At 38.4% G+C, this 24882-nt stretch overlaps 1 protein-coding gene across 14 annotated transcripts in view; it reads left to right on the top strand.

Annotated features, from left to right (window-relative positions):
* adgrb2 (adhesion G protein-coupled receptor B2) overlaps positions 1-24882 on the top strand; it is a 381141-nt gene that overhangs the window by 227544 nt on the left and 128715 nt on the right. For 12 of the 14 annotated variants that reach the window (XM_056742031.1, XM_056742032.1, XM_056742033.1 and 9 more), the window contains 2 exons: positions 13749-13829; positions 14842-15027. In XM_056742031.1, the coding sequence (XP_056598009.1) occupies positions 13749-13829; positions 14842-15027 (267 nt within the window). Of the gene's footprint in view, positions 1-13748; positions 13830-14841; positions 15028-22133; positions 22274-24882 lie in introns of those variants that run through there. The other 2 variants (XM_056742035.1, XM_056742043.1) reach the window with 2 other exon arrangements.

Raw genomic sequence — 24882 nt, 5'->3', positions numbered from 1 at the left:
TTGAATTTGATTGGATAGGAGTGTCAAAATAGGACGACAATGCTTTACCATTTTCTATCACACCCGCACATTCAGAATTGTAATTTATACTTTTTTATTATCATACAAATCTTTGATCGATTAAGCCTGTAGTTTTCTTCCTATAATATTTTTTTCCATCATCAATTTATCTCTGTTATAAACATAAAGCCTGTCTTATAGATAACTCAACATAAAATCTACCTGTCCCTTCATATCGGGAGTAAGGGATGACAGGTCGGGGCTTTACCGAATGCCTCCACAATTTATCTTCAGTCGTCCAGCGCAGATGAAGCATCACAGCAAAACGACCAGTCCAATATGACAATCAGGCTTCTGGCGGAGGAGGAAGCGGACAGCTTTAGCCAGGAACAGACCGGACACGTCTGCCTCTCTGTGACATCTTCTGACTTCGGCTGTCTCAAAGTCAGAATCCTATCCAGACTGGGCATCCCATAATGCTTGTCAAGGCCATATTTCACAAAGCTGCATCATGCCAATGTTGGACGTTTTCTTGTGACATATTGTACATATCTATGAATCACAAATTGAAGGCTTTGGAGATCTACTTGAATGATTTGAGATGATATTGATCACGTTCCATGTTTATTACAGGGTCTCAAAGCTTTTAGAAACCTGCCCTGTGACTTCTAAAACCTTACTTTTAAGAACTTCCCTCTTCTTAAAAGAGAGGATGATGATGGCTGATAAGAGGCTTGCACCTCTGAGAAGAGATTTTGCTGAAATGGTCAATGTTTTATTTCATTTCACTGCAGTCTTGGGCATAAACGGCGGTTTTCGTCTTGGCAGTTTATTTCTGTTTACCTCAGTCGAGCACTCTAAAGGGAAGCATAACTCGCATAAATGTAATGTATATACAGTTGCACCAAAATATATCGAGGCAACCACACTGCTGTGTATCAAATCATTCATTTTAAAGGAATAAAGCACACAATTTAAAACATTTCAGGTTTTCATAGGTTGAAAATATAGAATGGCAATGTCTAAATGGGAACACTTCCAATGTGGCCTCAGTTACCAAAGCAGAGGGATGTGAATCCGTGTAGTGTGTACATAACTGACAGTCGTAGATTTGTTAACATCTGCTCAGATGTACAGAATGAAAGCTGTCTGTGAATATGTTGTGGATTCTCCACAGCATATATGATAACATACAAACACTCCCACAGGCCATTGCTGTGTTAACACATTCATGGGTAACAACTTGACCTCCGTTTTCATCATGTTTGATTAAGTAACAAAGTCTGGCTGTACAATCCTGTCCATACGCTTTTCTTTAACACGTATTCCTAACACATACTGTGTTTTTTCATGTAAACAATAGGTGTGAATACCCAAAGCTGGCATGCGTTAACCCCTCAGCCCGGTGGCAGCTTTCCATGGTTTCCATGGCAATGTCTCCTCTGGGTCTGCCACATGCCCAGTTTGTAGAGTGAACGGTTCAATATCTGTGATGGAAATCATCCAGACCTCCCATAAACCGACATGCTGTGGGTTTACAGTAGCTGGGAGACTCATATTTCAGACTTATTTAGTTTCGTTAAAAGAAAAACTAAACATTTTACTGGGATATAAACAGAATTACGCATTCCTTTTTGTTCCTTTTGATGTCTCTTCGGGTGCATCATAATGTCAGTTTTGTTATATAGTGAATATACGACACTGTTCAAAAGTTTCAGATCACTTGATTTTTTTAAGTTTTATAAATACAAATATAATTGTGCAAGTGTAGTAGTCATAACGCAACAAAAACTATATATATATATTTTTTTAATGGATGTGCCAAATAATGAAAAAAAGCAGCCAATAAAAGCCCAGCAAACATGGGAAAAGCATCTCAAGGGTTTTTTAGCTTGTACAATTAAAATACCTTCTAGTAAAACCTTTTTTTGTGCGAAAACACTTTATTGTGATAAGACGTGTATTATAAAAATACAATAGTGGTATTTAGGTAAATGTTTAAATTCAAACAAATCCTCACACAGTATTACAACTTTCCATGTGCAGCCCAATTAATTCAATTAATAATATAGCTCGTTGTCAATATGTTTTTATTGCCAAAGTCAAAGTGTTGACCATTGATCAATATTCATTGTATAGATTAGTTTCTGCAGCTCGAAATCCTGTGTTTAGTGTGTATAGTGTCCAGTGTGTTACTCTCTGTGAGTCACTGCTTAATCTGGATGCTTACGGCAGTGTTAAATCAGATGGGCAGTGTTGAAGCCCCGGGGAAGGAAAGATACAGTACTTTCCTTAGTAGGATATATTCAGACAAACACACTCTAATCAAACCTTAGCCGAAAGGATCACACAGCTTTACTGCATTTTTTATCTGTAAGACAAAGAGTGAGATCAGCCGCTGGAGACACGGATAGTTTGTTACAGTGCCTGTTCTGTTTTGTTGCCCTGTTATTTCTTTTGGAGAGGAAACTGATGTTTGATTGCAAATGTGGCCTAACAACGAAGGATTAGAAATGATTTGATTATTAGAAATGATTCTGCCCAAATCGGCCCTCCACCAATTCTGTCGATGGGGGGGATTGGTGAGGAGGTCTGGGATGGTGTGTTTGATGGCATCGGCCCTCCACCAATTCTGTCGGGGTGGATGTGTTGTATGTAACGTGTGCATTGCGTAACATGCATACATGTCCGACTCGCTAATCCCTTCGTGTTGAGTGCATTCGCGTTTATAATATAGTCCGCCCTGGTCACGGCCTTAACCTGTTGGTTGGATGGCCGTTCTGGATTTTAACAGAATGTTCTACCGGTCAGTCCTCCCCTGATAGGAAAGGTTATATTATTTTATTATATTATATATAATTGTGCAGCACTTATTTTGTTTTAGTGTTTTTTCCGGACATTTTAGTCAGGATTTCTCCAGTATAAAGCTTCTGGTGTTAAAAAAAGGGGTTAAACAAGAAAAAAAGCAGGATGATGGAAACTAAAAGCAAATTAAAAGCACATTTACTGTACTCCAACAGTCACCTTAGAGCCTATGAACAATTTTAAACATATCAGTTGTCATGTTCTCTCAACTCCATTGGGAACACTTCATACGGTGTTTACAACCAAGCGCGTAAGTGCATGCACATCATTTTACTTTGAAGACAAAACAATGTTACAACTTCGAAGAGTTGTATTTTGCGTCTTAGATTCCTCACTCCTTCTTTCTTTCTACATCCTGCAGACTTTCTTTACTCACCAAGTGAAATTTCTCTCAACTATGTTGAAGTGTTGTTAAATGAGGAAGTCATTATAGTCATACAGTATAGTAATCTTCCTGGTGAACTTCAAATCGTTCCACATTCCTAACGGCACTCAACACAAATGGCTGATACCTGTAAATCCCTTTATTCTCCTTCATTAGAGGATAAAGATGAGTCTTAGTGTTTGAAGGGCCCTTATATGTCTGATTGTGACCCTTTTATAGGATCACTGAAGCTTATGATGATGGCCTCTTCAATTTGTGGTTGCAGAACAGTTATTTAACTATAGTATGGAGTGTAGATTCTAAGTGTTTGCATAATTTATTTGTTTTTTGCTGTTTATAAGAATTTTTGGGGCTGACTGTACATTGCTCTGGGCCACTTACATCAATACTAATTGAATTGTTGTGGGTCACTCATGTGCCTGTGGACCCTACAATCGACCCAACCTTTCACCCTCATAGCTCCAGGTATGTGTAATTGTGCTGCCACTGTATGTATAGGTGTGTGTTCAAAAACTCTCTTCCTCAAGTCATACTGGTCAGATTGTTTAATTCGTAGGATTAAACAATCGTGTATTCTACGCTGTATGCTGAGGAAAAGGGAGGACAAGTTTGACATGCTGGACTTGTTAATGGACTTGTATGTGTTATCTTTGGACCTGACTATGGAAATATAGAGAGCATGGTTGATGTTGTTGAAAGCTGTGATTTGTGCATCCATGGTTTTTCCAAGGTCATTATCGAAATGTGCTTTACTTAGCAATTTGAAAATATTAAATAATAATCAATTTTGTGTCTAATATGTGAACTATATACATTTCTACATATTTGAAACTGTCTGGTAGGCAGGAAATATTAAACAATAATGCTAATATTTCTGTCTAATACAACTGTTAAACTTTAAGAACGAACATTTTTATATATAAAATAGCCTAATAGGTAGTAAATATTATACAAAAATGTGTATATTTGTGTAAAATATGACTAATATATATAGTATATATGAATGTAATTTTATATTTAAAATCGCCTGGTAAGCAGTAAATATTAAATGATAATACTAATATTTGTGTGTAATATGACCAATATATGTAAGAACTGTCTTTTTAAAAAAACAGTCTGGTGGTAAGCAGAAAATATTAAGCAATTATACTTATATTTGTGCTAATATGACTTATATATTTTTGAACGGTGGTCTTGTAGTAAATGGGAAGTTGACAAATAAACCGTAAATGGGGTCTATGGTGTGACTTATTATTTTATATGTATTATGTTATTTTAAATTATTAATATTCAAGTCTAAAGTTTAAAATAGCATAAGAGAGATGTTCCTACAATGGTAGTATTTTTGCTTATTTTATACGATAAGTATAAATAATATAAAATAATGTGTTATTAACGGTCTCTTATGTTAGACCACATTTACTCTTCATTTGTCAACTACCCAAATATTTCATAATACCAATATTTGTGTATAATATGACTAATAAATGCACGAACGTAATTTTTATATTTCAAATGATCTTGTAAGCAGTGAATGTTAAATAATAATAACAATACCAATATTTCTGTGGAATATATGCAAGAACGTCAAAAGTAAAAAAAAATGTAAAACAGTCTTCCAAGCAGTTCATTTTAAATCATAATACTAATATTTGTGTCTAATATGACTAATATACATGTAAGAAAGTCATTTTTTAAACTGTCTGGAAAACAGAAAATGAGTTTACCTTTGAAAAACCTGGAGCCTTATACAAGCATCCAAAACAACATATTTTGCCGACCCACTGTGCTGGCATTTTCAAAAGGTCACTCTATTCTAATGTTTGTTTTCATCTTCAAATGATTTAGTTGCTCTTCTTCTGGTGTTCGCCGGGCAGTGCCCAACAGCTTGAACTATTTCATATTCCAGGTGAGGCAAGAAAATTGAAAAAATACCAGAGTAGTAGCGGGAATATGATTACTGTGTTTGGTAGTGCCCGAATAAAACATCTGAAAAAGCCAACAAGGATATGCACACTCCTTACACACACAAGTTCTTATCTCGCTGCAACACTCTCCTGTTCAGTGTATTGACTAGAATGCAAACACATACATGCACGGTTTCCCACTGTTAGCATCACATCACAAGCATGTGATCCACCTCTCTCGCACACACGCACACCTACATGCTTCGACACATTTGGATTTGTCTCGGCATTGGTCTCCCACAATGCACAGCTCTTAGTGTGGATGAAATCCTTCTTTTCCCCAACACAGCTGTGATCACGTCTTATGCATCTTTTAGTCTTCTCCGTCTTTCCCCGTACGTGTTTCTCGCCTCATTTGTCTCTTTCTCTCTCTGCCTCTCTTTTCATCTTCGTCTCTAAATCCTGGCCTAGCAAACAACAAAGAACGACTTTGGCTCAAACTGGCAATCCACCAAATCCTCTTTCTTAGCTTCAGTCTTTGTCGGAATGAAAGGTTTTAGTCTACTCTTGTTTCTCTCCACCCTCTCCCTCTCTCTCGCTCTCCGTCTCACTCTTTCTCTCTTTTCGGTTTCAGTATCATGCCATCCCAATCATTTGGCTCTTATTAGTGTGTGTTTACAGAGGCTGCAGTTATTTCCTCGCTTCATACCTGACTTCCCCCTGCAGCAGCCTGGAGGGTTAAACCCCAGTGTGCAGCTGCAGTCTCTCATGCAGAAGAATGAGGTAATGGAGATGTCCTGCCAAAGAGGGAGAATCACAGAGATAGTCTTTCTAGAGCCACGAACTGCAAGTAAGGAAGGGTCACGAATCACAACGTTTGAGCAAAAAATTCAATTTGATCCCTTTTTATAATCATATTGCGGTCTGGGCAAAAACAATTAAGATCTTATGGAGATCTCATCAGTGTTTTTTCTTTCTAACGGACATCTCTATCGGTCATGAATGCCAGTCTTTAGAGGCCGTGTGCAGTCGTGATTATAAACACACGCTAAGTCTTCCACAATGGCAAATCTCAGAGTCACTTTGCAGGTCGGCCCGGACCCCATACTTTTATGTTGACAGGGATATACATACATAAATAACCGCCCACCGATAATTGTGCCGAGTGGGTCACACATGCTGAGGAGTGTAGTCATAAATAGACTTGCACTCGGGTTTTGTGCATAAAGAATGTGTTGTGAGATGACATAGAGGTGGGTAGAAAGAAGCGTAAATCACTTTCTTGTGAGTCAGATGGAATCTCAGCAACTCACACACTCACAAGTATGCGCAACATCACTCTTAGTGTGCCCTACAGTGCTGCTGCCCATGTAGAGCATTCATAACAGTTAGGATGCAATGTACTTGGAATAGGCTGCTGTCTATGTAGGTCGTTCAAAACATTTCGATTTTATCGAAATTTTATTCAACATCCAAACCTAGCGACATCCACCAAACACTTATCAATTAAAAGCCCCGAGACATGAAAACAAGCTGAGGAGAGTGTGGGGAAAGGTAAGTTAACTTTGTATGGATTCTTTATAGCTGCTTTTTGCAAAGCTGTGGTTTGCTGGTTAACATGTGAATCTCTTTCCCTGCACCACTGAGATCCATTCGTAATTGCTTTATGGGGGAGGCCCAACACAGCGTGCTGAACTACGCCTTTTGTAATATTTACTCGATATTTTCAGTCCGAGGCCGCTCGTCACAGATAGACGGTTGTTATAATAACAGTCCACCCCTGCTGGAGACTGATGGACAGGTCGTATTAACCACTGGCAGGACTCCTCGGGAGCAGCAGAGGGAGTGAATTGTTGGGGTTTTGAAGTTGTTGATGTTTTTGTGTAGAGAAAGGAATGGCTGCTGTTGGAGACGTATTGCTGGCGTGTGGTGCGGATAGATTCTCTTACTGATCTCGCCGCTGTGTCTTCTCCTGGCGCATCTGTTTCATCCGTCTGACGTGCTGGTGTGGGGCCTTTCTGCGACATGCTGCATAGTTGCACTCACTGTGAAATGAATTCTTGAAAATTAATGAGGAAGAACAAAATAACTTAACATTTACATAATTGTTGTCGCTTGTATAATTAATAATTCATATCTTCACTTTAAAGTTCTTGCGATTTTCAAGAACGCAATTATCGCATCCTGATGCAGCGTATACTCAGGATTAAACTAACAAACACAGAACTTCATTTTGGGTTCTGTCATATTGTGCGATCCATGCAAAATATGTCTGGTATTTTAAGGTGAATCATGTTTGGTTTGTGTCTCATCTGACGCTGTGTTGTCGGTTAGGTCAACATAAAAGTCTTGGAATAAGACAGTATTTGTACTTAATTTAAAAAGGTTATTGAAACTGAACTATTTGTCAGATATGGTGACCAATACCCGAAATGTGACTTCTGCATTTAACCCATCCAGTGAGTAGAAAACACACGCACAGCAAGTTGTGAACACATGTAGACCCGGAGCAGTGGTCAGCGCCTGGGGAGCAAGTAGGGGGAAGGTGCCTTGCTCAAGGGCACCTCAGTTTTTCCCCGCCGGCCCTGGGAATCGAACCGGCATCTTCTTAGTGTGCCCAACAGTGTTGCTTTCTGGTCACGAGTCTGACTCTCTGACCATTAGGCCACAGCTGCCCAAGAAACAAAGACCTCTGCAGTAATGAGAGCAAAGTGATGGAGAGCAGCACGCTTGCAGAAATCCAGGATCAAACCAGAGACCTTTAGATCTTCAGTCTAATTGTTATTGTAAAGTCAATGCAACCTGACATTTTAAACTCAAGCAATATATTTACAAAACTGAAATTCTTGTTCCAAATTTGTTTTACAACTTTCCATTCCATTTTCTGCCGCTTATCCGAACTACCTCGGGTCACAGGGAGCCTGCACCTATCTCAGGAGTCATCGGGCATCAAGGCAGGATACACCCTGGATGGAGTGGCACACACACTCACTCATTCACTCACACCCTACAGACAATTTTTCCAGAGATGCCAATCAACCTACCATGCATGTCTTTGGACCAGGGGAGGAAAACGGAGTACCCGGAGGAAACCCCCGAGCCACGGGGAGAACATGCAAACTCCACACACACAAGTCGGAAGCTGGAAATGAACCCCCAACCCTGGAGGTGTGAGGCGAACGTGCTAACCACTAAGCCACCGTGCCCCCTGTTTTTACAACTTTTTAAATGTATTTGTTCTGAAGAACACAGAGAAAGATGTTTGGAAGAATGCTTGTAACCAAACAGTTGTTGGCCACCATTGATTTCCATAGTCAGCAAAATGCTTTATACATTTCTTTGTGCTGTTGGACACAAAAGAAGATATTTTGAAGAATGTAGTAAAGCAAACAGTTCTGGGGCACTTTTGACTACCATTGTCATTTTTCCTCCCATGGTCAGTGATGTCCAAAAACTATTTGGTTACAAGCGTTTGTCCAAATATATTTCTTTTGTTTTCATGATCTTATCTTTTACAAAGAATAACCAAAATGCACAAATCTTCTCTGTTGTTGTAGCTGAAATATAAAAAAAGTGTTGCTTCCAAGCCATGTCTCGGTATTGATTGTGTAGAATAAATGTGTGTGGAAGCTCAGAGAAATGTGGTTTATTCGAACCCGAGTGGATGAAAAACAGACACACCGGCAGCCTGTTTAATTAAATGGCTTCAATTTGATCTAACCGCTTGAATTCATTTCCGGCTTCCTAGAACAAGCTGTGAAGGAATTTGAAACATAATTCATCCTCTCATTCAGTGCTTAAAGGTCTAGCGTCAGATACATGAGCACACAGACACTTTAGGTTTGCTCTCAGGGGGAAACCTACAGAAGCCGTCCCAGGATAATCGACATCTGTTTAGTGCGTTGGACTCATACCCCACTGCTGCAGCTGCCTCTAGAGGATTCAGCTTTAATACTTGACTGAGTTTCAGCTTGAAAATAGGGTTTCGATTTTACTATTTACACAGAGTGAGGCTTTCAAAGCACTATGGTGGCTGAGACGGGACGTTTTCGCTTCTGTTCTGAAGGAGATAACGTATTTACGAAGCAAGCAGTTTGTCTGTTTAGGGCTACTGTAGAAAAAACATGAATTCCACGTTCTTAAGTAATAAAAATATTACGCTTCACTATGTATGGTCTTTATACACCTCTTAAGAAATAGTTATGTGTATTATATTGCAGTTCTGTCAATAGATCCTCCAAAACAGACCTACTGGACCTTTTAAGGAGCCGTCAGATGTTTGATGGAGATGTTATTAAGCACATTCTGGAAGAGGGGGTGTGTATGTTATTGGAGAACGTATTAGTGCTCCATCACTCAGAGACATAAAGAAGCAGATCGAAGGAGCCTTAGGCTTACTCTTCATATGAATCTCCATCCAACGTGTTTATTTTCTCTCTATCTCTCTCGACTGCTGATGGGAGTAAGTGGCAAAGACCCAGCGACGAACAACAGACACGTAGATGGGGAGGCGTAGGTGTTAGCCACAGAACGAACGTAAAAACAAACCCCCCGCCTTTCCTGACACCGCTATTGTGTTTTCCGTGACAGAGTAAATTAACGCGATCGTCTGTGCGCGCGTCTGAGCTATCATTTGCGTATTAGCGCAGGCCCTGCGGGATGTGCTAGTAATCAGGTCTGTTTGACAGAGCCATCGGGTGGAAGTCTCTGGAGTATCCATACATCCCATGTGCTCTAATGTATGCTATCGAATGCCTTTTTCTTTTTCTCTCTCTGTTTGGTCTGTGTTGTGTTCTCGCTCTAGAATAAACATGTAGTGTGTTTAGTTTGTGTCATGAAAAGGTTACTAGCTTAGTTAATAATAAAATGTTGTCATCATTTAGTCTTCCTCATGTCAATCCAAACCTGCGTGATTGACATGTTTCCTTGTTACACCGTAGAAGACATTTTTATGTTTTTATGTTTGCTTGTTTGCATGAAGGAGCAGTAAATGGAGACTTCAGGTCTCCAAAAAGATGCAAAAAAGCACCATAGACACAGTACACAAGATGATATTTTAGTCCATTTTAAGAATGATGTTCATGATATAAACAAATTATTTGAAGTGGCTTTCCTTCATTGAATCAATTGATTTTGGCTTGAAACCTGAACAGTTTGTTTACAAATCTATTTTATGATCGTGACATCCATTTTCAGTCTTTTAGGGAGCAATGTGGGGATTTTAGTGACAACTAGTGGTGAGGTTGCGAATTGCTACCAATGGCTCACTCCACCTCTCCCCCACTCTTTCGAAGCACTACAGTGGCTGACACATGACTAAGATATCGTCACGTTTTCGCTTCTTTGCCTAAGGAGATAACGTATTTGCGAAACACGCTCTTTAGAGCAGTTTGTCCGTTTAGGGCCACTGTCGAAAAAGGGGACTCGCAGTGTATTTGGATAGTAATAGCTCAATATAAGGTAACAGAAACTCTTCATTATGTAAGGTCTTTATACACCTCTGAAGACATTGAAATGTATATTATATTGCAACTCTGTCAATAGATCCTCCAAATCTCCAGGCTGTATTCATTGTAACTATATTTAAATGAACATTCTGTGGACCTATGTTATTGTTTTCTTTCTGTTCTACAATAAAGGAAAGTAATAAAGTTCAGAATGACATTAGGTTGTGCAAATAATAACAATTTTCATTTTTGGTTGACCTGCCCTTTTAAAAATCAAAAAAAGACATTGTTCATATTGAACTTAAGTTTTCTGTTTAAAAACAAGGGCAAAAGGTTTTGTGTACTCCACTGTTCAATTGCATCTATTTGCAACTGCGTCTATAACTTCACCATGCTATCAGCATTTTAATTCCTTGTTGTACTGACCTGTGCACTATGTTTCACAGCAATATAATGGAAACACCAGAAGGTTTTATCAATACTAGAAGTGTCTGTGTGGCGTGCCAGAGTCTCCTCATCCTGACTAAGATAAATTCAGTCTTAAGTTAAGGAGCATGCAGAAGTATACAGTAAATCATGCCAAATCTTTCTTCTTCTTTTAAATTCATGTTGAGGATGTGTTTCATGAATTGTGAATTATTCTTAGCATCCGTAAACCGTAGGGTGGTAATTTAGAAAGAGCCTCGGAGAATCCACTCTGTCTTCTAGTGTTTTCTTCCTGTTCTTTCTTCCGTTCTCATGGAAATCTTGCGGGAATTCTCTCTTTTGCATATGCCTGTGGAATATATTAGCAACGGATGCAGTTCATCTTCTCACGCAATCAGACCAAAAGGTCAAACCGACCAATCAGCTCAAGAGAAGAGAGTGCTTCTCTGAATATGGATTATGCCTCTTCTTTACATGCGAGAGCCAATAATTAGAATAAAAAGATTTCGAGATTTTGTCTTATGTTTTGATGCATTTGCAGACACACTCTCATAATGTCTCGGTTTTTATTAATTTGTTGGTTAAAATCTTCTTAAAACCCATTTGCTAGCTTTGTCACAGGTAGATGTGCTGTAAAGAACTTTGTCGTAAGAAATGTATGTAGTTTGTTATATAAAATACAGTAAATACAGTTGTAGAAAAAAAATTGTGCAGCTTTAACTTAATGTATTAAATTCAATATTATAATGTAATATTTAAGACTGTTAATGGTTTCAATATATAAATGCATCTTTTACCAAGCCATGGCTGGTAGTCTGTACATTGTGTAAAATAATGTTACAATTATCCACAACCTTTTATTATTGACATGAATAATTCAAGTGTGAATGTAACTGACCTGAATTAACCTAAGACGATTCAGTTTCTTGTGCAGATGTCAAAATGAGCTTATCCCCAGCATTCATTTAATTGAAATACATTGAAATACACCATACGTAACCATTTCATTCAAAGACTTACATTCAGCAAAGTATACAATGAAATGCTATTGCAGCATGGATTTTTGAGGGCAGGTTGCTCATCCCAGCAAGTGAAAGTTGAAATGCATGCTTAAAGTCAACACTATAAAGCTATGTCCATAGAATAGAAATACAGTTCTGTGGACAAACCACAGAAGTTTTGGGATAGTGTTCTGTGGACTGATGAAACAAAATTAGAACTGTTTGGGCCCATGGATCAACGCTATGTTTGGAGGAGGAAGAAAAGAAAAGAACACCTTGCCTACTGTGAAGCATGGCGGGGGGTCAATCATGCTTTGGGGCTGTTTTGCTTCTGCAGGTACTGGGAAGGTACCATGAATTCTCTTCAGTACCAGGAGATATTGGATGACAATGTGATGCAGTCCGTCACAAACCTGAGGCTTGGAAGACGTTGGACCTTTCAACAGGACAATGATCCCAAGATACCTCCATTTCCACTAGAGCATGGTTGCAGATTAAAGGCTGGAACATTTTGAAGTGGCCATCTCAGTCACCAGACTTAAATCCGATTGAGATCCTCTGGTGGGACTTAAAGAAAGCAGTTGCAGTGCGCAAGCCTAAGAATGTGACTGAACTGGAGGCTTTTGCCCATGATGAATGGGCGAAGATACCCGTAGATCGCTGCAAGACACTTGTGTCAAGCTATGCACGTTTAAAAGCTGTTATAACAGTAAAAGGATGTTGTACTAAGTACTAAGATTGAAAGTCACTTGGGGGTTGAATAAAACTGATAATGATGTGAGCTCAGAAAAGACATTTGTGGTTATTTCATTATAAATGTTATGTTATATTTGTCTGACCTACTCGTGCCTCTTTGATTTAATTGTAAGCAGGATGACTGAATGATCATAATCAATGTCAAACCGACCAAAACAATCAATTTCAGTGGGGGTTGAATAATTTTGAACACAACTGTAGGATTTTTTCTCATCTGACCTAGGATGCATACTAAAAAACACTAATAGCATGTCTCTGTGGCTTATGTAAGTTACTCAAGGAGCACACGTCAGACGTCACAGAATAGAGATGTTAATATACTGTATAAAGAGCACCGGAAAAGAGTGTTTTAATGCATTCAAGGAATGATCATCAGCAGCTTGGTTTACAACAGTGTTTTTACTACATTATGTGTGGGCTTTATCATTTTTATGATTACAAAACATTATATATAAATTATTTACGAATAAAGATAAAGGTAAACTTTACATTAAGGTGCTAGTTGTTAACAATAAATGCATTTGCTAGCATTAGCTGACAATGAACTATTTATTTTTTCAGCATGCATTAATCCCTTAATAATGTTAGTTAGTGTCAATTAGTTATTCATGTTAGTTCAGACACAACTTTTTCAACTTTTTAAATGTTGAAGTAAATCCTTAAATAAGCATGAACTGAGATTAATAAATTCTTCAGAAGTAGGTTTATTGTTAGTGAAAGTAAGCTGATGCATTAACCAATTGTTAACAAATAGTACGTTATAGTAAAGTGTTACCAAGGTAAATATATGTTTAAAAGTGTTGTTACAGGGTTACATTACATATGTTGTTTTTTAGTATTTGATTCAGTGTATGTGATTGATCATAATAAATCTGTAAACACAGTATTAAAAAAAACACTTTTAGCTCCCGGTCTTATTATGTATGTTTAATATATTGTTTATTATTATGTGTCTATCTAGAACCTGATGAGGATGAGCAGAAGGTGAAGACGCAGAGGCCACGGTCAGCTGACCAGCCAGGTGTGTTCCAGGCTCAAACAGGTGAGCCCCTTTTCTATGTTTTAAATCTAAAATATATTCCTGGACCACGGACAGCGTTCACATGTCATTCAGACGAGGAACTATGACTTTTGACTTTGTTTTGTACTTACTTTAAAATTAGAAAAATATGAGCAAATAATTGCCTAACATGAACCACACTTTGCCGTTACCCCCCCCACCTTCACCCCTAAATCTCTGTTAAAAGAAACTCATGTACTCAAACTTCCCTTGGCAAGCATCTCCCCACCAGCCCCCAACCCTTTATTCTCACCCCATCATCTCTGCGGATAAGACTAAGCTCTGACTCACTACATGCAAATGAAGATGTAATGCGATTATGAGACGTGCAATTAATTTGATTTGCCCATTCGCTTCGTGATGTTGCCTGCATCCAAGGACACGGCTTTCACAAATGACAAAAAAAACAACCGGAGAACTTTGCATGCTAAATTCCCACCCGCAAAGTGCATCGCAGGTCTACGAGGAAGCCTGCCGGCACCTTTTAAAACACCTTATTTAAGTTGTCAGAGGCCTGGGAGGGACGGCGGCAAGGAAGTAGTCTTGAATACGTAAATAAACCTTAAGCCTGAGGTGTTTGGTTTCTCGTAAAGCTGTCTACCTCACTTACAATCTCAGCCGTCCTTCCATCCCTCCATCCATTTCTCACCACTTGTTTGGGGAGGAAATGTGATAATAAGCTTTTCCGTTTAGTTCTGTTTCTGTGGAGGTTGATGTTGTTAGATTCATGAAGAATATGTGGACGGGCACATAAAGCCACTGACCCATGACTTTAAGACGCAATCGTGTATTTCTAACCAAAAGAAAATGCTGTTTTTTTTGTGTTTAGTTTTAAGATGTTTGCCTCTTCCTTCTTATCAGGGGAATAACAATAATAAACATTAGGGTGGGCTTGTCCCCCTTGGGCATTTTTGACACCTGTTTTACAAAAAAAATCCCTCTCATTCTTACTGTAAATATCACATCCCTGCTCTCTCTCTCATGTGTTTTACAGGTGACCCAGCAGCAGAGGAATGGTCTCAGTGGAGCGTGTGTTCGCTGACATGTGGGCAGGGTTGGCAGGTTCGTTCTCGTTCGTGTGTGTCCTCACCGTACGGGACCCTCTGCAGCGGCCCGCTGAGAGAGACCCGACTATGTAACAATACTGCCACCTGCCCAGGTGAGCCGCAGAATCAAGCAGGTAGAGTACCTCCATAGTGTTGGATTCCTCACACATCCTACAGAATGCAATACATGACCACTACTAATGGCACGCACCATTTACTGTGTAGCTGAATGTTTGCTGTTGCTCTGTAAGTAAACATTGGACAGTGCATGGAAAAAAAAAACTTTACAGCCAAGGCTGTAACCACCCAATGGTTAAGCTTCCCCAGGGTTGTACCCTACACTGCATGCGTAGTTCACCAAAAATATGAAATCCTTACGCCATTCAAAACCCGTATATGATTTTTTCTTCTGTAAAGCACACAAGAAGATATTTTGAGAAATGTCTCTGTGGTTTTGTCAATACAATGGAAGTCAATTGGGACCAATGCTGTTTGGTTACCAACATTCTTCAAAATATCTTCTTTTGCATTCAGCAGACAAAAGAAAGTCATACAGATCTGAAATGACATTCCTTTGTAGTATCTGTTGTGATGTTGTGGACAATGTGCACTCTTGGTATCAATGTCAAGTCCTGCATTAGCATTTATGTCTGTGTGAGTGCACCTGGGTTTGCGTGTATCTGGGATGTGTAGAGGGTTTTGTGATGCGGGTGAGATCATGCAAGCCTCACAGTTGCACATTGGTTGTCACTTGAATGTGTATCAGCATGTTCAAAACTTTGGCTACTACACATTTTTTAGTAGCCATAACTTGAGGGCATTTACTGTGTATTGTGATCTCCGCATCTTGGCTAACAATATCCCGTAACCATGACTTTATTCACAATTTTGCACATTCACTGTAATGCTTATACATGAAGACCTAACAGATGGTTCATATTTCTTGAAGATGTTTTTATGTTTTTCTTTAAAAGTTGCTTTGAACGGAACGATGAGGTAGATTTGCATATTCAGTAGATATGACCCCCTGTAGTCCACTCCAGCTCCTGTATTCAAATTTTTTTTGCATTCAAATGCCAAATAGTGGATTGCCGATTTACTCGCTTACAACAAGGTATATATACATCAGCCTTTGTTTCAAAAGAAGAATTTGCTGTCTATGTTCTTCTGTGTGCTAATTCTATTTCCATTTAAGATAGCTTTACTCTGTTTATTTCTCATTGTGCATTCAGTCACAGTACTGATATTCAGCGTCTGGGCTTTGATGAGATGGATGCCATGTTCAGCACTACTTGTCTGTGTTTTTCTATGTTTCACGTTGTGCGGATCAGCGCTTTAGAACACGGTTTAAGGACAGCAGTAGAAGATCTCAGCCGAGCATGCAAGAATAAAGAGAATCAAAGTGAAGGATTTCTGCTGGAAACATCTGCTTGCTTGGGATTGATTGTGAGCAGCGATCAATGAAGCTTATATGAATGACTGATGTTACATTCAGACACACAGGCTTTCGAAACTCATAGATTTTCAATGCTGTGGACAGAAAAGCTGATTTAAAAGAACTGCGCATCAATAAAAGAAAACTAGACAGCCAGAAATAAGAATGCAAGACGTCTGTGCTTGAGTCTCTTTGAGCATTTTATACTATTTATTCTGACAATATAAACAGGCAAGCAATATCTACTGCGGGGGAAAAGAATTTGGCAGAAAAAGACAATGTGAGCACAACTTTCGTCGATACACAAAGTAGCTTCTAGAGCGAAGCTGTGCGTGTGTTTTTGGTGTGTGTGTTAAAAGTTTACTTTTTATACGGCAGAAAGTGTTTAACATGGAAAAGGGACACAGTGTCTGTGATATTAACCTGAGCTGACGTAGCTTCTGCGTTAAGTTAGCAATCACTGGAACCCCGCACTTCTCTGTTTTGGCTCCGATTCAAAGAGAACTTAATTGATTTGCGAAAGCAATTACGGTCAGGTTTATATAGTTTGGAGGAGAGTTATTATTCTAAATTGATCAGGCAAAGCATTCAAATAAAAGAGGGTCTTTTAAAAACAGCTATACAGGCTGTAGTGTTGTTTTATATTGTGCTCGGTCTGCTCATTAGTTGATCCCAACCTAGATTTCCGTCTCAAAAGTTGTCAATAGCCATCAATAGCTGTTTTAATGTACATTTTAAAAATTGAATTTTTTTTCAGCGTCAGTAAATAAATTGTTATTTCCTTTTAAGATATATAATATATATTCAGTATAATGTCGATTATAATGTCGAACAAATGTTTGACAAATTAAACCTCTGTGAAATGGTGGCTAGTTGTTAAAGATAGATAGAATTCTTTATACACACAATGTCCATTTGGTGCTAAATGTAGTTTTTTTATTATAAATTCCCTTCAGAAAATCGATCTTAGTTCAACTATCAATAAAATACAAAAATATTTCAGATTTCTTTGTTTCGTTTTGTTTCACACGTTTCATTGTTATATATTTTGTGGAAAAGCAGAGGAAAACTTAAATCTGGCGTTTTAATCACAACTTTTTTTTTTTTTTTTCATAAATGCACAATGTGACAATTATGTGACATTTCTGTAACATTACACATCTTTCACAAGGAGGGGTTGTATTACAAAAATACTTTCAGAAATGTGTCCTATGCGATCCATTTGGTTTATTTCATAATTACAAAATTAAAAAGGGTTTGTGTTACTTAATGTTTTATATACAGTGACAACTTGCCCCGACCCAAATTATGAATAATGTCCTCCATTCCATTTTCTACCGCTTATCCGAACTACCTCGGGTCACGGGGAGCCTGCGCCTATCTCAGGAGTCATCGGGCATCAAGGCAGGATACACCCTGGATGGAGTGCCAACCCATCGCAGGGCACACACACTCACTCATTGAATAATGTCCTCATTTTGAGAAATAGTTTACATTTTCTATTAAAATACAGTTTCATTACATCCTTAAACTTTAGCAGATTTTTCCGTTTTTATTGTGTTCTCATTATGAATAGAGCAAAATACTTTAATTAAGATTTTTTTTAGCATTCTGTTCTCAAAATTTTGAGTTCCAAACAAGTAACATAAAAACACACACTTGACTTTCCACGCAAACCTTTTAGTACTGAGATAAAAAATAAGTCTCAACTAGCCCCGGTCTCCAATATAACAAACATTAATGAACATGGTTTTCCTTGAGCCATCAGTCGAAAAGGTTTCCAAAGCAGAAATCTAACTTATCTGCAATGCTAAAAGCTTCCCCGCTATGAAGCTCGAAATCTAATTTAATCATTTTATGATAGCCGTAAGAAATTCCGTCATCTCCTTTCAATGCTTTTGAGTATGTGCCTAGCGCTGGTATGTCTCATTGTGCTGGGGCACTAGAGCAGAGCAGTTCTGGCCCAAACTCGATCTTCTCCACTTTAATGAAGAAACTCTATTCAAAGCTTACGGTTCTATTGATGAATGAAATCAGATGCAATTATCTCAGATGTAAAATGACTCATGAGATCTACAGTAGATTCAAATGGGAGAATAGTGTTTAAGTAACTTTTTGGGGATTCGATCATTCACTTTTTGGGTATTTATTAAACACGGATGAGCTGACTTTTTATTTTTGGCCTCTTCACTCTCTCTTTCTCATTTGAATATCCATTTGAATGAAATACTTCACGGACACATGGATAAAGCATCACTTTAAGGATGTTTGTGATAATATGAATGTTGAAATTGGCTCTAGTTCAACAAGCCATCCCTTGTCGTTCACTTACTGTAGTTTAGCTTAGCTTTGCCTGACGATGCATTCATCTTTATTTGCTAATTTAATGACCTTGCATGTTAAGTATCTTAACACCTATTATTTCCAGCATACAACACGTATCTCCCATTGCATCTGTTCTGTGTGCTCAGTCTATTGTAACACCTGTTGGGCACCGTACAACATCTGCCGAATTAATCTTAGGGCAAAAGGGGCAATTGCAGCTATTAACCAACAGGTGGTGCTCTGCATTAGTTTTTGCCCTTTAAATCCAGAGAAGCATCCGAGCTTGAGATTTAAGCATAGCTCATTTGCCACAGCTTTTTAAAGGGTAACCGCTTAACTTAGTTATCACTTATATGAGTTATGGCAAACAACAACCACAGTCAAAGTTATATTTAAATATGCCAATGACACACAGCGCTGTTCAATGCTTACAGCTCGCAGAGGGTTTGTGTTGTTTAAGCCGGTCTGGCATTACTCCGAGGGGACAGTGATGTATTGGTTTGGGGATTTCTGTCAGACTTGCACCCGGTTCACAACCAGCTCCCTTTATGTGCCTGTTTATTTTTTTTTCACTCTGTCTAGCCCCCCTATCTACCTTTCAAGCTACTACTTTTTGGCTTTTCCTGGCTATGTGGTCTGACGGTCATTTTTTACTTTCTCTCTCACTATCTTTCTCTCTCACTTCCTTCTCCATAGGAGGAATCAGTACCCCCTGCGGGGAGCAGATAGACAGACTCAGAATCTCTGCATGAGGTGGCGCAGACAGTGATTTGATGGATATTGCGGTACATAATGTGACCTATAGAGAAGCAATGAGCACTCTCGGCACATCAGTCTAGCATTCAGCCTCTCCCCATGCCACACAAAATCAGTGCTGTTATCCTGCTTCACGTTTTGACTTTTACAGCCTCGCAATCAAGAGCGACGTCAGGCCACAATTTATTAGCACCAATCTCGGGAAGACATTTCTGACCTGACATTTATACTTATGGATTGTAATGTAATAATAAAAAACAATAATACAATTTCTCATCTTTTAAAATGTTTTATACAGCCATGGATAAAATAAGAGATTAAGTTTTTCTGAATTTACTATTAATTATGTGTTTTTGTTAAACTATCATTTTTGTTTCATTCTGTGTAGTATGCTGACAACATTTCTCCAATTATCAAACCTTTTTTTTCTATTTGTTATATATTTCCCGAAAATGAAACTGGAGAAATATAGAATAACAGGAAAGACGCACAGTATTTTTCAGACCTAACATACTGCAAAGAAAATAAGCCCATTTACTTTAAGCAATACAACTGCTCTATTTGTGCATGTATTTAGGAAAAGTTAAAAAAACTATTTCTTATGTGATAACCTCCCAGTTTTCATGTGTAGTGTCATGCTGTCAGTCATTCACATTGCTGTTGAATGACTTCGTGTCACTCCTGAGGTTTAATTTTGTTTAAATTCAATAGACAGTGGACTGGAATGACCACAATACATCTAGAAAGGCTGATTAAATGAAAATTTGGAGTGGTCCTTTAATTTTCTCCACGGCTGTATTTTATAAATAACGGCCACTTACAGTAAAATTACACTTCTGGAAATATCTCGAGTCGATCAATCGACAAGTACTGTACATCTGTTCCTCTGTCACACCCTCTCTCTCTCTCTCATTCTTTCTTCATTTTAGTTTTTTTATTCTCTGTGCTCTGTGCAGTTGAGCCATGGCTCCTTTGAGCTTTGCACTACAGAGCACTTTTAATTATTTATCAGTATGCATAATTCACAGTACACCCCTGCTCTACACTGATGGGGCCACAATATCTCCCTTTTAAAAAACCCTCCAAATCTCCTTTTCTGTCTCTTTTACTTACTCCTTCTTGTGGCTTCTACACTGAATCTTGGTCAATTCACTCAACTTCCATCCGCTTTCAGCATTTTTTTTAACTTTCCTTCTTCACCCAGATCCCCTCTTTCAAGCTCTCTCACCCTTCTGTACTTTTTCTCTTGATCATTCCGCCTGTATCTTGCCTTGTAATGTATTCACGTTACCCCTGAATCTATGAACCCTCTTTCCTTCTTTCTTTGTCTACACACAGTCTGGTGGTTTTGTGAAGATTTTTTTCCTGCTTTTTCTAACAATTCAGACAAAAAAAAAGTGAAATGGCATACTATCAATCATATAAAGTACACAATATAAAAGCTGTGAAATATACAAAAGTATTATAATAGATATATTTTAAGTTTATAATGCTTCATGGGAATAAAGGTCGCTGTTGGGCTCATTGGTGGGTTTTGTTTCTATGGTAACAGTGACTTTTTAGATTGTTGAATTCTCACTTTAGGATTATAGGCACTGTAATGTAGACATTCTGCACTTTTTTCTATCTTTACAGAATTATAAATTAATGTTTAGAAGTATATATATATGTATATATATATATATATATATATATATATATATTTAATACTTTAACCCAACTTTTGCATTCTAAAGGTACAGTTTAAGCTAAACAGCAGGGATATTAAGACAGAAAGAGGATTTGTGGCTGGTCTAGCTGTTTTGTCTTTGGTCTAACTGTTGATGCTCTTAAAGGGATAGTTCACCCAAAAAATACTGTTTGGCTTTCTTTCTTCAGCAGAACATAAAATTAAATATTTTGAAGATTTTTGGTAATGGAACAACAGCGGCACCCATTGACATTGGTTTTGTGTCCATAGTAGATGGGAAGGGGTACCGCCGTGTTTGGTTACCAATATTCTTCAATGTCTTTTAAGGTTCAGCGGAATAAAGAAAGTCAAGAGATTTGAAATGACAAGAAGGTCATAAATAACAGAATTTTCATTTTTTTGTGAACTATCCCTTAAAATGGTCATTCTCACCCTCTTCCAAGCCCATCTCATCAAGCCCACACTTGAACTCTGAAAAGCCGTGATAGAGTCAAATCTGAAATCCCTGCATGACATCCATTGAAAAAAGTTGAACTATATATCTAGAGAATACATATTTTCTAAGGCACTCTTCATCAAATGCAATGGAACACTTTAACATAGCGTCTTTATTGATAGTCAAAGAATCATTCAGGTTCACAAACTCATTGAAACTCTCTCCGCAGAAGCACGATCAATTGGGCGCGTTTCATGATCAAACGGCGCATTTCATCTGCTCTTGCACTACTCGTGCCTTGATCTTTTGGACTTTGGTGCTCCTTCCTACAGGATAAGTGACGGCTCATTGATGCTGCACATGCAATCTCATTTTCATTTCCTTCTCTGCCCTCAACCCTTGATCTGAAGGTTTCACAATAAAGCGAATTGGCTCCTCAAAAGCCGTTCTATTGGTCGATCCCAGTTTTTCCTTTGGGGGCAGGGTTTTGTCTCGCCAGTTGGTTGTCCTGAAGGATCCTCAGCCCCGCCTTCCCTCATCCTCCCTCATCCCCGCTGGTGGTTTTGTTTACAGTGCATGGGCTGTGGGAGGAGTGGTCTTCATGGAGCCTGTGCTCAGTCACGTGTGGCCGTGGCTCTCGGACCCGGAACAGGATCTGTATGGTACCCCAGCATGGAAGCAAGGGCTGTGGAGGGCCAGAGGTGCAGAGCAAACTCTGCAATATAGCTGTATGCCCTGGTTAGTCCTTATACTCCATTTCCTTATCTGTCAATAAACTCTCACTCTTCTGTACCTCAATGTTTCTCTCGCACTGGGTCTCTTTCAACGATACGTCACTAAACACTTGTTTGTACATAAAATCTAGATCTTTCCAAAACCATTTATCATCTTCGGTTATTCATTTATATTGTTATATGCAGAACCCAATATGTCCAGTTACTGAACACAACTCATTTCTGTTACTCATCAGACAAGTCATTCCCAAGTTAAGAACCAATAAACATCTTGTCTTTAACGAAAAGCAAAATGCTAAAATATACAAGAAGAAATAGAGTACTAGTCAAGTTTGATCACTTTTTAGTAATAAGAAATAATATAAAATTAATATAATTATGATTTATACCTTTTACATACAAATACATGTGTATGTCCAGCTACAGTATGAGACCCAGTGTGTTCTGTCTTCTTCACGATTTCCCTATTTTTATCCTTTGTACATGTTTCCTGTCTTCTCCCTGTATTCACGTGTCCCCTCGTCTCTGACCTTTCCCATTGCTTTCTCTGAGCTGTCTTTATTGCCTCCAGCTTTACCCCAGTCTGCCTCTGAGTCACGTCGGTACTCACCCCCTTCTTCTCTGTCTGAAAGCATTTGAACTCTTTGCTGTCTACATTCACTTTCTGCTGCCATGCATTGTAATTTTTTAGCTAAAGTAGTACTCAGATATGGATAAGTGGCGTGCTGCCTTGGCATATGTTGTTTGAAGGGATGCTGTTTGAATAAAATTATGAGGTCATTCCAAAATAGTTTTCAGTTTTTCTGAATGAACTTTTTATAGGTATGTGTGAAAGAAAAATGATCATCTTTGTTTCATTATGTGAAATAGAGACATTAAATTCCAAAAACATTTCCACTAAATTCCACATGAAATATGGTTTTCATTTAAAATGATTTGCAGAAAATGGATAAGGGGACAAACATAATAAAAAGATGAATGTTTGCAGATCTGAAATTCTGATAAGTTCATATTTACATTTTAACAACACAAAACAGTCTTTTAGGATTATTTAAAATATTAAAATATGATGAAATAAGACAGTTTTACTTTGACAGATTTGCATTTGGTCATTCTTTCACATGTCTGTTGGTTGACACCCTTGTCATTCCTGAGGTTTGATTCTGTTGAAATGCAACACACACTGGCATGAAATGGCCACAATACAGTATATGTAGAAATGCTTATTAAAGGCATAACTTTGGTCTCCTATTATCATTTTCTGCAGCTGCATATCCGTCACGTGCCTGCCAGGCAAGCAAAAAGAGTAAACCATAAGAAAAAAATCTTTTGACTCAAACTTTATTTAGGCTGTTATGAAATAAAACAGTATTCTTGTCATGGTTCCCATTAACATGATATGAAAAGAAACACTTAAAAATTAGACGGTAAATAAAATGCGTGTTCCTATTTTGAAAGGAATGAAAATGTTCATTTTTTTAAAAAACTGTTTCTTTCCTAATGGATCACAGAGATATCACTCATGTCCGCACCTGCTGGCTGTTTGTTGTTTATCCGCAGCGACGCTCTGGTCTCAGCGAACAGGATCTATCTCCCAGATTAGTTATTACCTCACTGAGATGAGCAATAAATCATTTGTCTGTTACGTTTCAATTCGGTTTCAGTCTGAACAGTTGTTGCAGCCTTGAGTTGAAAACCTCCATTAGTTTGACAGATGCAGGGTTAAGGGTGACAGCCAATCACAGTGATTGTGTTTTATTTGAGGGGGCACAAATGAACAGCTGGGCCGGTCCGGCCGAACAGATTTTGACGGACAGTGATTACAGCCTGTCAGACAGAGATCTTCCACCTGTCCTCACCTACCGAGATTCACCCACGTGTGAAACCATCTTATCCTGTTCATATTCAAATCGCGTCCATGGATGTCCATTGACGTACAATCTGCTCATATCATTTAACTCGGATTTTATGAGCCAACCGAATATATCGTCTCTCGGTCTACGGTAAACGCTGGTTGGCTGTGGGAATCAAAGCAGATGTCTTGTACACATCATAAACTTAAATAGACCAGAAGTAGTGTGTTTACCTCGGTAACACACCTCAGCCTTACTTCTGGTCTATTTAAGTGTACGATTACAGCGATGGTTTGCATCTCCGTAATCAAAGTGTAAGCGAATCCTTGTTTCAATTTCACTCCCAAGTGTAGTCAAGAGAGCATTATGGTAAGATTTTTCTATTCATTAATGCTTGCTCATGTGTTTAAAGTCGGTGCATGACTTTGAGAAGGGATGGTACTTTTATTTTGCTGTTGCATATGCAATGTGGCCTCATTAAAATTAATTTAATTTAAGAATACAAAGTGTTTTTTAATCTTTGCTTGCAGGATGCTTTGCCGTCGCGTCTCAGATGTTTTTCAGACGGAACTCTATTGGGTTGTCAAAGAAATTAATTTAGGCTTATTTTTGTGACGGCTTGTTCACGAAGACAAGAGAAATAGAGTTTTTAAAAGACAGATTAAGTTAGGAGGGTGAGAATGAAATAGGAAGAGAGATAGAGGCCTGATGTTTCAAGAGCAAAGAGCTGCTATTTATTGAAAAGAAGAGTGATTAAAAA

The sequence above is a fragment of the Triplophysa dalaica genome, chromosome 25 (genome assembly GCF_015846415.1).
Source record: "Triplophysa dalaica isolate WHDGS20190420 chromosome 25, ASM1584641v1, whole genome shotgun sequence".
NCBI classification, from domain to species: Eukaryota; Metazoa; Chordata; class Actinopteri; order Cypriniformes; family Nemacheilidae; genus Triplophysa; species Triplophysa dalaica.
This window is presented reverse-complemented; position numbering and strand designations above follow the sequence as displayed.